Genomic DNA, 15767 nt, shown 5'->3' on the forward strand with positions numbered 1-15767 from the left:
TGATCAATGTGTCTTTAACAGGCTACGAACAACAGTCCTTTAAAGTAGCTGCAATAAATCCTCTACTTAAAAAGCCAAGTCTTGATCCAGGGGTTTTAGCCAACTATAGACCAATATCCAAACTTCACTTTCTCTTAAATTTCTTGAGAAAGCAGTTGCTTATCAGCTGTGTGACTTTCTAAATAACAAAAGGTAATTTGAGGATTTCTTCAGTATTTAGAGTGCATCATAGCACAGAGACAGCACTGGTTAAAGTTACACATGACCTTCTAATTGCATCAGATAAAGGACTTGTCTCTGTACTAGTCTTATTAGATCTTGGTACTGCATTCAAGACCATCGAGCATGGTATCCTATTGCAGAAGAACACTTCATTGGCATTAGGGGAACTGTGCTAAGATGGTTTAAATTCTACTTTTTAGATTGCTCTCAGTTTGTGCAGGTTAATGAGGATTCCTCTGTGCTCACTAAAGTCAACTATGGAGTTTCACAGGGTTCTGTGCCTGGACCAGTTGTATTCAACTTATATATGCTTCCTTTAGGGAAGATTATCAGGAAGCACTCAATAAATTTTCATTGCTATGCAGATGATACCCACCAATATTTATCAATGAAGCCAGAAGAAACCAATCAGTTAAATATGATACAAGCATGTCTTCAGGACATAAAGACCTGGATGACCTGCAATTTTCTGATGCTAAACTTGGACAAAACTGAAGTTATAGTACTAGGCCCTAAACACTTTTGAAACTCACTTTCTGATGGCATAGCAGTTATGGGTGGCATTGTGCTGGCCTCCAGAATCCAAAGAATCCTTGATCAGGACATGATCCTATCTCAAAATGATGCGGAAAAACTAGTCCATGCATTTGTAACTTCCAGGTTGGATTATTGCAATTCCTTACTATCAGGCTGCCCAAATTCATTACTGAATATTCTCCAGTTGTTCCAGAACACTGCAGCACTTGTTCTGACAAAAACAAGGAAGCGAGATCATATTTCTCCAATGTCAGCCACTCTTTACTGGCTCCCTGTAAAATGTAGAATAGAATTTAAAATCCTTCTCCTTACTTACAAAGCGTAAATGATCAGGCACCATCTCATCTTAAAGAGCTCAAAGTACCTTATTACTGCACTAGAACACTGAGTTCACAGAATGCAGGCTTACTTATGGTTTCTGAATTCTCCAAAAGCAGAACAGGAGCCAGAGCATTGAGCTATCAAGCTCCTCTCCTGTGGAACCATTTTCCAGTCTTTGTTCAGGACACAGTCACTGTCTCTACATTGAAGAGTAGGCTTAAAACTTTCCTTATTGATGAATCTTATAGTTAGGGCTGGCTCAGGCCTGTCCTGGACCAGCCTCTAGTTATGCTGCTATAGCATTAGACTGTCAGGGGACCTCCAAAGATACACCAAGCTCCTCTGTCCTTCTCTCCTTCTCCATCTGCATGCTTTCATGTCCTACCACAGCATGTTACTAATTTAGCTTCTTCGCAGGAGTCTGTGCTTTGTTGTCTCACAGGTTCCCATGGATAGTAGCTGAATCTGGATTGTGGATTGCAGCTACATTTCCTGCCATGGCCCTGCCTGACATCCACTGCAACTGCTACTACTATTATTACATCCACTGTCACTTTTACTGCGATTGCACGTCTGTCTGTCTGTCTGTCTGTCTGTCTGTCTGTCTGTCTGTCTGTCTGTCTGTCTGTCTCTGTTATTCTTAATTCAGAGTAATTTCACAGCTGAGTTAAATGAAATGCTTAATAATTTGTGCTTTTTTTAGCGTTAAAGTCTTTTTAAATCAACTATTCATCCCTTTTAGGTTACACTTTTAACTTAACCCTCTTAACCACTGGGCTTATTTTTATTTTTAATCATTGCCAATTGAACTGAATTTAAATTTTCTTACTTCACATGAAACCATGCTTACAATGAAAGAGATTAAACATGCTATTTTTAACTTAAAAAAATCGATGAATGCAAGTAAAGTTACATTTGCTTAGTTTAGAAAATGATAGATTTGATTTAATTTTATAAACAAAACATACTGATCAATAGCGTCTCAGTTGTCTCCTCCGCTTTGCTCTGTCTGCTGCTGCATGCTCTCTGACTGCAGCTCCCTACTCTACTCTGTATTGCTCTGCAGCAGCATGCCCAATTAGGAGTTTAAGCACTTAAATAGGTTAATTTGACTAAGCTAAAGAAATACATAACCAAACGGTAAAAAGTCCATCTTTTTTTCTTTTGTCTCAACAACAGATAGAATTGAATTGAATTGAATTGAATTGAATTGAATTGAATTGAATTGAATTGAACATGCAGAGCAGTATTGCAGATGCACATGGTGCACATGGAGACAAACGGACTTCACCTTCAACTTCAGAGTGCATGTATGAATTTAATGTTGAGAAAAAAACAAAACAAAAAACTATCTATATAGGGGGGGGGGGGGGGGGGGGGTAGAGATACATAGATAGAGAGATAGATGTTAAAGGCAAGGCAGATTTATTTGTATAGCACAATTCATACACCAGGCAATTCAAAGTGCTTCACAGAAACATAAAAATACATTAAAATCATACATTTCAAAGAAATAGAGAATAGAAAAACAAAAATAAAATACATCGAAAGGAAAATTGAAAACAGAAGCCAGTAAAAGACAATAATTTAGCATTTAGAATGATTAAAATAATTGAGCAGATATATTTACTTTAAGTAAAAGCTTTAGCAAATAATAATGTTTTCAACCCAGATTTAAATGAGCTGACAGTTGGTGCAGGGAGAATGTTCCACAGGTGAGGAGCATAACAACTGAAAGCTGCTTCACTTTGTTTGGTTCTGATTCTGGGAACACATAATAGACCTGTCCCTGATGACCTGAGAGGTCTGGATACTTCATATGGGGTTAATAAATCTAGAATATATTTTGGTCCTAGAGCATTTAATGTTTTGTAAAACAATAGTAAGATTTTAAAGTCTATTCTTTGACTCACAGGAAGCCAATATAGTAATCTGAGGACTGGTGTGATATGGTCCATTTTTCTGGTGTTTGTAAGGACTCGTGCAGCAGCATTTTGGATCAGCTGTAGTTGCCTAATTGTTTTTTTGTTTAAGCCAGTAAAGATTCTATTGCAATAGTCCAACCTACTGAAAATGAATGCATGAACAAGTTTTTCCATGTCTTCTTTGGACAGTGTGATGTTGCTCTACATTGTTTCTTGCTCTTTATGGTGCTCTTTTATTTTGAAAGTCCTTGGCTTACCTTACCATGGTGATGTGATCAGGTGCTCAGATGAGAGCAGCCATCTTGTTTGTTCCTGTATGACAATGTGCTTATGACTTGTAATCTTTTGCATCCGTCGCTGTTGAGCCCTGGAGAAGCTTTGTTTTTTCACAAGAAAGATTGTTCCTGGCATTGTCGCGGTGACAAAGATCTTCAGTAAACGGACTTCAACTTACTATACGTCTGAGTCATCTTTCACTTTTCCAGCAACTAAGTGTTTAGCTATCTGTCACTCCGTGAAGCCACGCACGCAGGGGACAGAATAGTGAAAAAACAGCATCACGGTGGGCCCAACACAGCAGGAAAAACACAAGCTCTACGTCCACTGCACACGTCAGCATACAAGATGGACAATAACGGAAATACGAAGGAACAGCAGAATGCTCCAGCCCGACCACCATCTGTTAACTCGCATGTGACCAGGTCAGTTGTTACTTCATCTTCTAGTTCTAGCAAATCTTCAGCTGGTTTAGTAGCAGCTAAAGCACGTGCCAGAGCAGAGGCAGCACGTGCTCGCTCGGTCTTTGTTAAAAAAGAAACTGAGCTCATGGTCGAAAAGGCTCAGCTTAAGGTGGAGGAGGTAGCTTTAAACGCACTGAAGCAAGAAAAAGAGGTTGCTGCTGCAGAAGCTGAGGCAGAGATTCTGGAAGCAGCTGTTGCACAACTGGAATCTGAAGCAGGCTCACTGAACATTGCAGCTATTCCACGAGTCCAGAGAGAAGAGAACAAGTGACTACGTTGAATGTCACTCTGGAATCCAGCCTAGTCACCAATCACTGTCCCATTCTGGAGTTAACGCTGCACCTGTTAACGAACATGAAGGCCCTCAATCTCCGTCACATCATGGCAGCAAACATAACCCCACTCTCGTGACTGGAGATGGTTTGCACATCACTCCTACACCTGCCATGCACCGCAACTGCTTCTCTGCAGCACAAAGCAAGAATCAACCAACCTCTCAATGTCCAACAAAGACGCAGTCTCCCATGAAGGGACCTCGCGAACACACAACCCCACTTGCGACGCAGACGCCACAACCACATGGGTCAGACCCCACTGGTATGAACGACTTTGTTACTCACATGGCTCGACATCATCATGGCATCTGGAATGGTCAAGTTCGATGACCGACCAGACAATTACTGGGGATGGAAATCAACCTTTACAAATGCCATACAAGGATTGAGACTTACCTGCAGTGAAGAACTTGACCTTCTGGTTAAGTGGTTGGGTCCTCAGTCATCAGAACAGGTCAGAAGAATCAGAGCCGTTCATGTTAGCGACCCTGTGGCTGGGCTCAGAATGGCCCGGATCTGTCTGGATGAGTGCTATGGTTCACCTGAAACAATAGAGAAGGCTCTTTTGGACAAGCTTGAGAGGTTCCCGAGGGTAGGAAATAAAAACCCCCTCAGATTAAGAGAACTTGGTGATTTGCTGAGGGAACTGGAGTCAGCAAAGCTAGAAGGTTACTTACCTGGACTTGTCTATTTGGATACATCCCGAGGTGTTAACCCAATAGTTGAGAAACTGGCGTATGCACTTCAGGAGAAATGGATGTCACAAGGTAGCATGTACAAGATGCAGAACCAAGTCCAGTTTCCACCGTTCTCATTCTTTGTGGATTTTGTCGTCAGGGAAGCTCAAATCCGTAATGACCCAAGTTTCACACTAAGCTCATCTAGCACGATAGCGGTGAAGTCAGGTAACCCTGTGAAGAGTTATGCTTCATCAAGAGGTCAAGTATCATCACACAAAACAGAGATCACAACAATAGCTACCACAAAACCTACGGAGACCACAAGTAAAAGCAGTAACCTGGATGTCAACAAGCGATGCAGAGCTTTCCGGGCTAAGACAATGGAAGAACGCAAAGCCTTTCTTAAGGAGAGTGGGGTTTGTTTCAGGTGCTGTGCATCAACTGATCACATGGCTAAGGACTGCAAAACAGTCATTGAGTGCAAAGAATGTCAAACTGATAAACATGTGACAGCTCTTCACCCAGGACCAGCTCCATGGACTGTCAAAGAGCCAGATTCAGAGCATGGCGGGGAGGAAAAGCAAGAAGGATCTTCTGAAATAACTTCTAAATGCACAGACGTGTGTGGAGAAGCCAACACATCCCGCTCCTGCTCAAAAATCTGCCTCATAAAGGTGCATTCAAGTGAGCAACCAAACAGATCAGAAAAGGTCTACGCTGTACTCCATGATCAGAGTAACAGGTCTCTTGCTCGGACTGAGTTCTTTGACTTGTTCAGCCGTGCAGGCTCAGACTCTCCCTACACTCTTCGCACCTGTGCTGGAGTTACAGAGATGTCAGGAAGAAGAGGAAGTGGCTTCATCGCTCAGCCACTGGATGGAAGTCTCAGCGTGCCTCTTCCCACTCTTATTGAGTGCAACCATATTCCAGATGACAGGTCAGAAATACCTACTCCTGCAGCTGCAGAACATCACTCCCACCTTGCATCCATCCCTCACCTGATCCCTGAGCTCGACCCCGATGCACAGATTCTGCTGCTCCTTGGCCGGGATGTCTTGCAGGTCCACAAGGTGAGAGATCAGCGCAATGGACCGAATAACACCCCGTATGCCCAAAAACTTGACCTCGGCTGGGTTGTAGTTGGAGAAGTTTGTTTAGGTGCAGCACACAGGCCCAAGGGAGCCAACACATACCGGACTCATGTTTTGGAGAATGGACGCCACTCTCACTTCAGTCCGTGTCCCAACCACTTGGTTTTGAAAGAGAAGTTCACAACAGATCCAAGTAACAAAACTTTCAGCTCTCATTCTACTGACAGCATAAGTCAGAACGCTGGATATCTTTCACTGAGGAGCAAGATCTTTGAAAAAACGAGGGACAACAACAAAGTTGCCCCATCCATTGAGGACAGACACTTCATTCAGCTGATGAATAGAGAGATGTGTATAAATGATGCTAACAGTTGGGTGGCTCCACTTCCCTTCCGCACACCAAGGCCACGCCTTCCCAACAACAGAGAGCAAGCTCTCTCCCGTTTCACTAGCCTTTGTCGCACTCTTGATAGGAAGCCTGTCATGAAGAGTCAGTTTCTGGCTTTCATGCAGAAAATCTTGGATCAAGATCATGCTGAATTAGCTCCACCTCTGTGTGAAAGAGAAGAATGCTGGTACCTTCCCAGTTTCGGTGTGTATCACCCACGCAAGCCTGACCAAATCCGGGTCGTGTTTGACTCCAGTGCTTCACATCAAGGCATTTCACTCAACGATGTGCTGCTGAAAGGTCCAGACTTGAATAATGGCTTGCTGGGAGTACTGATGCGGTTCAGGCGTGAGCAGCTAGTGATTATGGCAGACATTGAGCAAATGTTCCATAGTTTCATTGTCAGGGAGGACCATAGGAACTTCCTCCGGTTCCTGTGGTTTAAAGACAATGACACAACCAAAGAAGTCGTGGAATATAGAATAAAAGTCCATGTGTTTGGTAATCGGCCTTCTCCAGCTGTTGCTATCTACGGGCTCCGACGAGCAGCTCTACATGGAGAAGATGAGTTTGGTGAAGATGCCAAACAGTTCATGTACAGAGACTTTTACGTTGATGATGGGCTTAAGTCGCTGCCATCTGCAACCGCAGCCATCAATCTATTGAAAGCAGCCCAAGACATGCTTGGAGCCTCCAACCTGAGACTCCATAAAATAGCATCCAACTGCCCAGCTGTCATGGAGGGATTTCCATCAACAGATCAGGCAAAGGATTTGAGGGACCTTGATCTGGACATTGACTCGCCTCCTGTGCAACGCAGTCTTGGATTAAGTTGGGATCTCAGCAAAGATGTATTCACATTCCGAGTTGGGAACAGTGAAAAGCCATTCACGCGAAGAGGAGTGCTTGCAACTATCAACAGCCTCTTCGATCCACTTGGTCTCCTGGCTCCTGTTATCATCCAAGGGAAGCACTTACTGTAGGTGCCATATGCGGATGTAGTCAGGTTTGTGTGTGTGTGTGTTGGCTTCAGCTATCTGTTTTGTATCATTCATGCACGTCATGGCGGGGGGTGTGGTCTAGGAGCAGTGATTGAGTGATTGAATGAATGGGTATATTTACCTGTGTTCTGCGGCGGCGGTGGCATGGAGAGGGGGTGAGTAGGGAGAGCGTATTTTTTGTTGACCGCTTAAATTAACTGCAAACTAAGCCCTTAGAACATCTTGCCTTGCCTTGCCCTGTTTGTCTGTTTGTGCGGCGTTGGAAATAAATACGAACTCAATCGAAAACACGGAAATGGCTTGTTGTTTGTGTAGCGAGTCAAGAATTCAAAGCTCCCTCACTTAGCCTCTCGGTGACTTTGTTTCCGTTTTTGAGTCACTATACTCACTACGACAGCTCACAATGGATATCAGTGACTGGGACGCTCCTCTCTCAGCGGACAAGGAGGCTGAATGGATTATTTGGAGGAACTCTCTGCAACGTCTAGAACAGCTTGAAATTCCTCGAGCCTACACCACTGCCTGCCTCTCTGGTGCTCAACATACAGAGGTCCAAATCTTTTCAGACGCCTCTGTTAAGGCTATTGCAGCAGTAGCATATCTTAAGGTGGTTGATGAGGAAGAGACGTGCCACATTGGTTTCATCATAGGAAAAGCCAAGTTGGCCCCAACATCAGTCCATACTGTTCTCAGGCTTGAGTTAGGTGCAGCTGTTCTGGCAGTGGAGATTGCTGAGCTCCTTGTGAGTGAGCTGGACATCGACCCCAGCTATCTTCATTTTTATGTTGACAGTAAGGTAGTGCTTGGATATATCAATAACGAAACCAGGAGGTTCTATGTGTATGTCAGCAACAGGGTGGAACGGATAAGGAAATCCAAACGTCCAAACCAGTGGCATTATGTCCCAACCAGTCAGAACCCTGCAGATATCGCCACAACGTCAGTGCCTGCTGCTCAGCTCTCAGACACCATCTGGTTCACAGGTCCAGATCTCCTGAGGCATCCAAAGAAGAGCATCACTACAGAAGAAGAATATGACCTCATAGACCCAGATACCGATGTGGAGGTTGGATGTCACACTGCCACAGCAACAGAATCTCACAGAGGCCTCGGTTCACATCGCTTCGAAAGGTTTTCCACATGGCAGTCTCTTGTCAGAGGTATAGCCTCCCTCATCCATGTTGTTCAGTCCTTTGGGGCAGAGAAGAACAGTGGCAATCAAGAATGCAGTGGTTGGCATCATTGTTTCAAGCCATACACAGCTGATGCATTGGCACATGCAAAGACAACCATCATTGGATGTGTGCAAAAGGAGGCGTACCAAACTGAAATGTCTTGTTTGGAGAAAGGAGAAGCCATTCCTAAAAACAGCCCTTTGAGAAAACGCAACCCCATTTTCGATGACCACCACCTCTTACGAATAGGAGGACGACTCCAGCATGCACCTCTTGACATAGAGGAAAGACATCCTCTTATTATTCCTGGGAGAAACCATATCGCTACATTACTCATCACTCACTACCATGAGAGAGTCAAACATCAAGGCCGAGTTTTCACTGAAGGAGCGATCCGCGCAGCTGGTATCTGGATCGTTGGAGCAAAGAAATGCATCGCCAGAATTCTGCGTAAGTGTGTCAAATGCAACAAACTACGTGGCAAGCCATCAGAACAGAAGATGGCAGATCTCCCATCCGATCGTCTCAGCATGGAACCCCCCTTTACCAACGTAGGCCTAGACGTGTTTGGCCCCTGGACCATCGTCACTCGTCGCACCAGAGGAGGGGCAGCTAACAGTAAGAGGTGGGCAGTACTCTTTATATGCCTTTATATGAGCTTATAGAGTCAATGGACACATCAAGCTTTATTAATGCTCTACGCAGCTTCTTTGCTGTGCGTGGCCCTGCAAAGCTGATCCGGTCTGACTGTGGCACGAACTTTAAAGGAGCCTGCAAAGAGCTGCAAATCATCCTGCAAGATGAGACTGACGTCTCTAAGTATCTTGGTGAGGAAGGATGCACATGGTTGTTTAACCCACCCCACTCTTCTCACATGGGAGGAGCATGGGAGAGAATGATTGGGGTTTCAAAACGGATGCTTGACTTGATGCTTTCTCAAGTCAGCCCCTCACATCTCACTCATGAGGTACTTTCAACCTTTATGGCTGAAGTTTCTGCAATAATAAATGCAAGACTCCTCACACCCATCTCGACTGATGCAGAGTCACCTTGTCTTCTGACTCCAACGAAGATCCTTACACAGAAAGTCTGCATCCCTCTTCCTCCTCCAGCATCCTTCGTCTGCATCGTCAGCAGTGGAAGCGGGTTCAGCACTTGGCAAATGTCTTTTGGGAGAGGTGGAGGCGAGAATATCTCTCCACTCTTCAAACCAGAAGCAAGTGGCAGGACGCATGCCCTAATGTCAAGGAAGGAGATCTGGTTCTACTCAGAGGTGCTCAAGTGAAAAGGAACCTGTGGCCCATGGCTCTTGTCACCAAGACTCACCCTGGTAACGACGGAAGGGTCCGCAAACTTGAGCTGAAGGTCACTAATGGTGGGACTGTTAGAACCTTACTCAGGCCTGTAACAGAAGTAGTTGTATTTCTGTCCTCCTGAGCTTTACTGTTTGTTTTAATAGTGTTATTGTGTTCAATACCAGACGGGGAGTGTGATGTTGCTCTACATTGTTTCTTGCTCTTTATAAGGTGCTCTTTTATTTTGAAAGTCCTTGGCTTACCTTACCATGGTGATGTGATCAGGTGCTCAGATGAGAGCAGCCATCTTGTTTGTTCCTGTATGACAATGTGCTTATGACTTGTAATATTTTGCATCCGTTGCTGTTGAGCCCTGGAGAAGCTTTGTTTTTTCACAAGAAAGATTGTTCCTGGCATTGTCGCGGTGACAAAGATCTTCAGTAAATGGACTTCAACTTACTATACGTCTGAGTCATCTTTCACTTTTCCAGCAACTAAGTGTTTAGCTATCTGTCACTCCGTGAAGCCACGCACGCAGGGGACAGAATAGACAGACATTGCTTAATTCTGGTTAGCCTATATTTTTCAGGTGGTAGTAGGCTGATTTGGTAATGAGCTTTAAATGGTTGTTAAAATTCAAATCAGAATCAATAATTACACCAAGATGTCTGGCTTTATCTGTTGTTGTCAGTGACATGGAGTTAAGGAGAGCACTGATCTTTGACTTTTCATTTTTGGGGCCAAATACAATCACTTCTGTCTTATCTGCATTAAGCTGAAGAAAATTCTGGCACATCCACTCATTGATTTGATGAATACACTCACTCAGTGAAAGTAAGGGATTGAGTCATGTGATGACACAGACATATAAAATTGTGTATCATCTGCGTAAGTATAATGAGAAATATTATGATGCTCCATAATCTGAGCTAGGGGCAACATGTAAATATTGAAAAGAAGTGGTCCGAGAATGGACCCTTGTGGCACCCCACACATCATCTTTTTTCGTTCAGACACATGCTCACCAATTGACACAAAGTAGTCTCTATCCTGTGAATAGGATTTGAACCAGTGTAGTACAGTGCCAGTAAGTCTCACCCACTTTTCCAAACTGTCAAGAAGTATGTCATGATCAACCATATCAAAGCCAGCACTGAGATCTAATAACACTAAGACTGAGGTTTTGGAAGCATCATTATTTAGATGTATGTCATTTAAAACTTTGATACAGTACAAGTACAGTCTCAATGCCGTGGTGTGGACGAAATCCAGAATGAAATGCTTTAAAAAGATTGTTCTGCATCATGAAAGCATGAGTTTGTTGAAAAACAACCCTTTCAATAATTTTTCCTAGAAAGCGAAGATTTGATATTGGCCTGAATTTTTTTTATTACTGAAGTATCTAGATTAGTTTTTTTAGGAGAGGTTTTATTACTGCAGTTTTCAAGGCCTGGGGAAACTGACTGGACTGAAGAGTATTAGTAGGCTAAGACATGACTGTGTAAATGTAAGTTGCTTGTGTGTGTGTTTTCCAGCTGGATGCTCAGTGTTCACGGCGAGAGGAGGCGTTGATGGTCGCTGATGCTTTTCGCATCGCCTTTGAACAGCAGCTGAGGAAACGAACTGAGCACTTCCTACTGCTGGCTGAGGCCAACATCCTGCAATCCAGCAGTGCGTTCTGTCCATACTCTTTCTTAACCTGTACTGTCATAAGTTGGAGGTGTAAACCAGTTTAGTTTACATTTGGTATGTACTGTAGTTACTTGGGAATTCTTCGAGAGTTAGAAAGCTAGCCAACTAAGTTCCAGGTGTAATTAAAACATGCTTTTTAAAATGTGAATTCAATCACAGACATACTACAATATGACACACACTGAAGTTGTTCAAATTAAATGGAATTTATAAATCCATTTTGATACACAAAAAAACCTTGTGAATGGATCATGTGTAAAAGAGATTCAGGTGAGTCAGTTAAACATTTTTCTTGGATGTGGGCAGGGTGTGAACTAGGGGGGAGCCAGGGGGAGCTTTGCTCCCCTTAATGAGACTTGATCTCCCCTGAAAATATGATTTGCCATTTTTTTTTGGGGGGGGGGGGTCTCTAAAATATTGGCAATATGTTATTGATATGGGCTGCACGGTGGCGCAGCAGGTAGTACGCATGCCTCACAGCAAGAAGGTTGCTGGTTCGATCCCCGGGCGGGGCCTTTCTGTGTGAAGTTTGCATGTTCTTCCCGTGCGTGCGTGGGTTCTCTCTGGGTACTCTGGCTCCCACAGACCAAAAACATGCTCATTAGGTTAATTGGTGACTCTAAAATTGCCCCTAGGTGTGAGTGTGAGCGTGAATGGTTGTCTGTGTATATATGTTGCCCTGCGATCGACTGGCGACCGGTCCAGGGTGTACCCGTTGACAGCTGGGATAGGCTCCAGCCCCCCCCCCCCCCCCCCCCCCGCAACCCCTCAAAAGGGATAGGCGGTATAGAAAATGGATGGATGTTATTGTTATGCCGGTAGCTTTTGTGACTTTAACAGCTATTATTTCAATGACTGTCTTTTTGGTCGTAGGTAAGAAATAGCACAGAGACAGCTTCTATGGCAGACCGTGTATCTCTTTTTAATCTCAGCCACAAACAACTTCTGACCAACAATTCACCGCTACAACAACTCAAAGATCATCCCTCAGGTGCAATGTATCATTCTGCTGACTATTAATAATCTTAAACACAGCCTGAAAAGAATATGGGTCAACAGAAAATTTAGAACAATAAACCAATAATATTAAAGTCAGTCAACATGAAAATAAGAGTCCTCCAATTAATTGTTTACAAAAATAAATCTCTTCCTACACTATTTTTGTCATGCATTTCTTTCTATATCATCATTTCACTGATCATGCGTTTCATCAGGCTATTATTGATGTATGATTACGATCAACCTCATCATGCATGGGGTTAATTAACTCTTATTAAGATACCGATGTGCATGCTATTCTTGCAATGACCATTGAAGCGTGGTGGCACAATATCAAATTCTGACTCACTTTAACAACCCCCCGAAAGAAAAAAGAGCTCCCCTGAGAGCCCTAGTTCACACACTGGATTGTGGATGCTTCTCAAACAAGTTTTCCCTGTCAAAGCTGGGGATTTACTGTTACTTTGTTTAAGACTGTCACTGATTTGTTTCCATTAAAAAATGTCTTTCCCTTCCAGGTGTTAACAGGAGGTTGAGAGGATTGCTACCTTACAGTTGGGAGGTGAAGATGCCTGAGGATCTTTTGGAGACTCTCTATAGACTACTGGATATGGTTGGTTTTACCTCTAGCATCTGTTGTCTTGTTATCTAGGGCTCTATTTTCGATTCCGCCGCCGGCGCGGCACAGGCTGTGCACCTGGCGCAGTGGTATTTTTGTGCAGCGCAGGCAGGCACATGACGCCATATATCACACTGTCAACAAGACGGCAGCGTGGTTTTAACAGTGTTTTCAGCAGTGCTCGGTCAGTCGTCGAACACACACTGCCATCAATAATTAGCAACAGCCACGATTTAATGCAGCTATCGGTGTCAGCACATACAGTCCTATATTTGGATCAGTATCTCATCTGACCACATCGCAAGCGTGTTCGGCACGCGTAATGGTCACTCAACCTGACTGAATGTACACAGGTGAAACAGGGATGCAAACTCATCAATTAGCTTCGCATTTATCTCAGAGCACTCGAGAGACAGAGAGAGACAGACACATGGAAAAAACATAAGTGATGATCGTTGTCCGCTATTACCCACGTCATTTAATTCCAAATACCAATGTTAACATTGTAATGCTTAACGTTATCTACAAAGATGTTTTTGTTGCAGTGCTCCTTACAAGAACAGAATTAGAAAGAAAAAGAAAAGCGAGAGAACTATATATGTACAAAGCAAATATAAAAACAAAATATTTATATTGAGAATATATATATAACCAAAATATACCACAAAATATAGAACAGAATATAAAACAATATATATATATATATGATGAGAAAAAATAAACAGTATATACAAACAGGTGTCATGAGACATGAGTGACGTCAGTCTCCTCCTGGGAGAAGTTTGGGCATCGGACACTTCCTACAAGGACAAGGACCATCTAAGGACCTGAGCGCGGGCTCAGTCATCCAGCGGCGTATTTAAAGGTGAGGTGAGGAGCTGGTGTGATTGGTGAAGATTTGACTGGGCTGTGTCAAACCCACCCCACGCCTTCTCCCCTCCCTCTTTCCGAGTTGCGCCGCTGGGTGGGACTGAGATGAGAAGGAGGAGGAGATGCACTGGCAGCGCAGTGCACGAAAATACCAAAGTCTGCGCCGCCACGCCCCATCGGCAAAGTGGACCTGACTTTGCATCGCGCCTATGCCGCGCCGGCGGCAGAGTCGAAAGTAGAGCCCCTAGAGTTCACAACACAGAGACTGTCTGAAATTCACTGCGTTGACCCTCTGCAATGTAATTCTATCATTTTGGATACACCCCGGGGTACCTGATTTCGTCTTTGTAGTATCAGTCAACACCTTTAACTCAGTCCAGTGTCAAAATGTCCTTTACTCCTTGTAGGATATACAGAGGAGCAGCAAAGTCTAATTTAGTCCTACTGCTCGAGCAGAATCATCAGAGTTCACAGTCCATCCAAAGAATCTCAAATCTTCCTAACATCCATCATCATCTCAGAGGATCCTGGAATGGTGGCTCGCCATCTTTGGACTGGACCTGGATCATACATAAAAAAAAAAAAAAAAAAAAAAAGACCTGTATAACACAGTCAGATTGACATTCAAAAGAAACTCTACATCCAACTTTTCTTCCTTGATGCATTATACTAATAGATTTCCATGAATTATTTCAACAGTGTACATAAACATACACAAAATGAACCAAAAACATTAATAAGAGCTGTTTCTTACCAAAGGGAACAATAATCAGGGCTCTTCTGAAGCCTCAAACTGGCCGCCGTGTCGTGCCGCAGGGCAACTACAGAAAATAAAACCCCTTTTCTGAGTACATTGTTCTTACAGAGTATACAGCTACGCTTGGTGCATGAATACACACACACAATACTCTCAAAATGAATATAACCCACACTTTTTTTTATACAAAGTTACAACCAACTTAATATAGCTAGTGGGAAATTTAGCTCTCACAGTTTCACATGTAATACTCATTAGCCTACCAGCACTAGGCATTAGCATACCACTGTTGTGGGTCTACCTTAACAATTTCCCATTCAGAAACAGTTTAACTCACCAAGAAGTATGCCGGTGAATTCAAAAGTTTATCCCAACATGACAAAGCTGCTTCAACAGTTATATAAAGGTTTCTCTGACAAAATCCCAGCAGGAGAAAGCATCCACGTTTTCTGACCCAGGGGATGGAAATTTACTTTTTTGTTAGCCTCACGCTGTCTCCCTCGTCTCACTACTCACAGCGTACCCGTGGGGACGGAGCTAACTCCCGGTTCACATCATGGAAAATAACATCGTCCTGCCTATTATTTAAAACAGAATCACACTGATTTTCTTTCACCCCCCCCCCCCCCCCCCCCAGTAGCCCTTTATGCTGACAAGGTTACATGTTGCTCATAGTTGTTCACATGAAAAGCAACAAGTTGTGTGATGAAAACAGTCAAATGCCTTTGATGCATCAATAAAGCACAAAAACACAGATGAATTCATGCTTGTGTACTCAAAAACAATCTCTTTAAGAGCATAGATACAGAAATCAGTCCCATGTTTTCTTTAAAACCCAAACTGGTTGTCATAGGTAAGAACATACATTTCTAGCTTTGTTAGCAATATTCTCTCTAGTACTTTGGACAAGATGCTGGCTAAAGCAATAAGGCAATAGTTATCAAGACTACTGAGCTTACCAGCCTTGTCTTTAATCACAGGCATTAACAACACTGACATAATAGAGTTGGGCAGGACCCCATGAACAAGACATGCAGTAAAGCACATGGATAGCAGAGGGCAGTGCTTGTAGCTGGCATATTTTAAATGTTCTGCAGTAATGCAGTCCATGCCACAGGCT

At 43.4% G+C, this 15767-nt stretch overlaps 1 protein-coding gene across 1 annotated transcript in view; it reads left to right on the forward strand.

The window, feature by feature from the left end:
* ccdc125 (coiled-coil domain containing 125) overlaps positions 1–15767 on the forward strand; it is a 67682-nt gene that overhangs the window by 39480 nt on the left and 12435 nt on the right. The window contains exons 10-13 of the mRNA XM_070965365.1: positions 11246–11381; positions 11431–11440; positions 12517–12530; positions 12920–13014. Of these exons, the coding sequence (XP_070821466.1) occupies positions 11246–11381; positions 11431–11440; positions 12517–12530; positions 12920–13014 (255 nt within the window). The remainder of the gene's footprint in view (positions 1–11245; positions 11382–11430; positions 11441–12516; positions 12531–12919; positions 13015–15767) is intronic.

Source organism: Chaetodon trifascialis, chromosome 6, assembly GCF_039877785.1.
Source record: "Chaetodon trifascialis isolate fChaTrf1 chromosome 6, fChaTrf1.hap1, whole genome shotgun sequence".
Lineage (NCBI taxonomy): Eukaryota > Metazoa > Chordata > Actinopteri > Chaetodontiformes > Chaetodontidae > Chaetodon > Chaetodon trifascialis.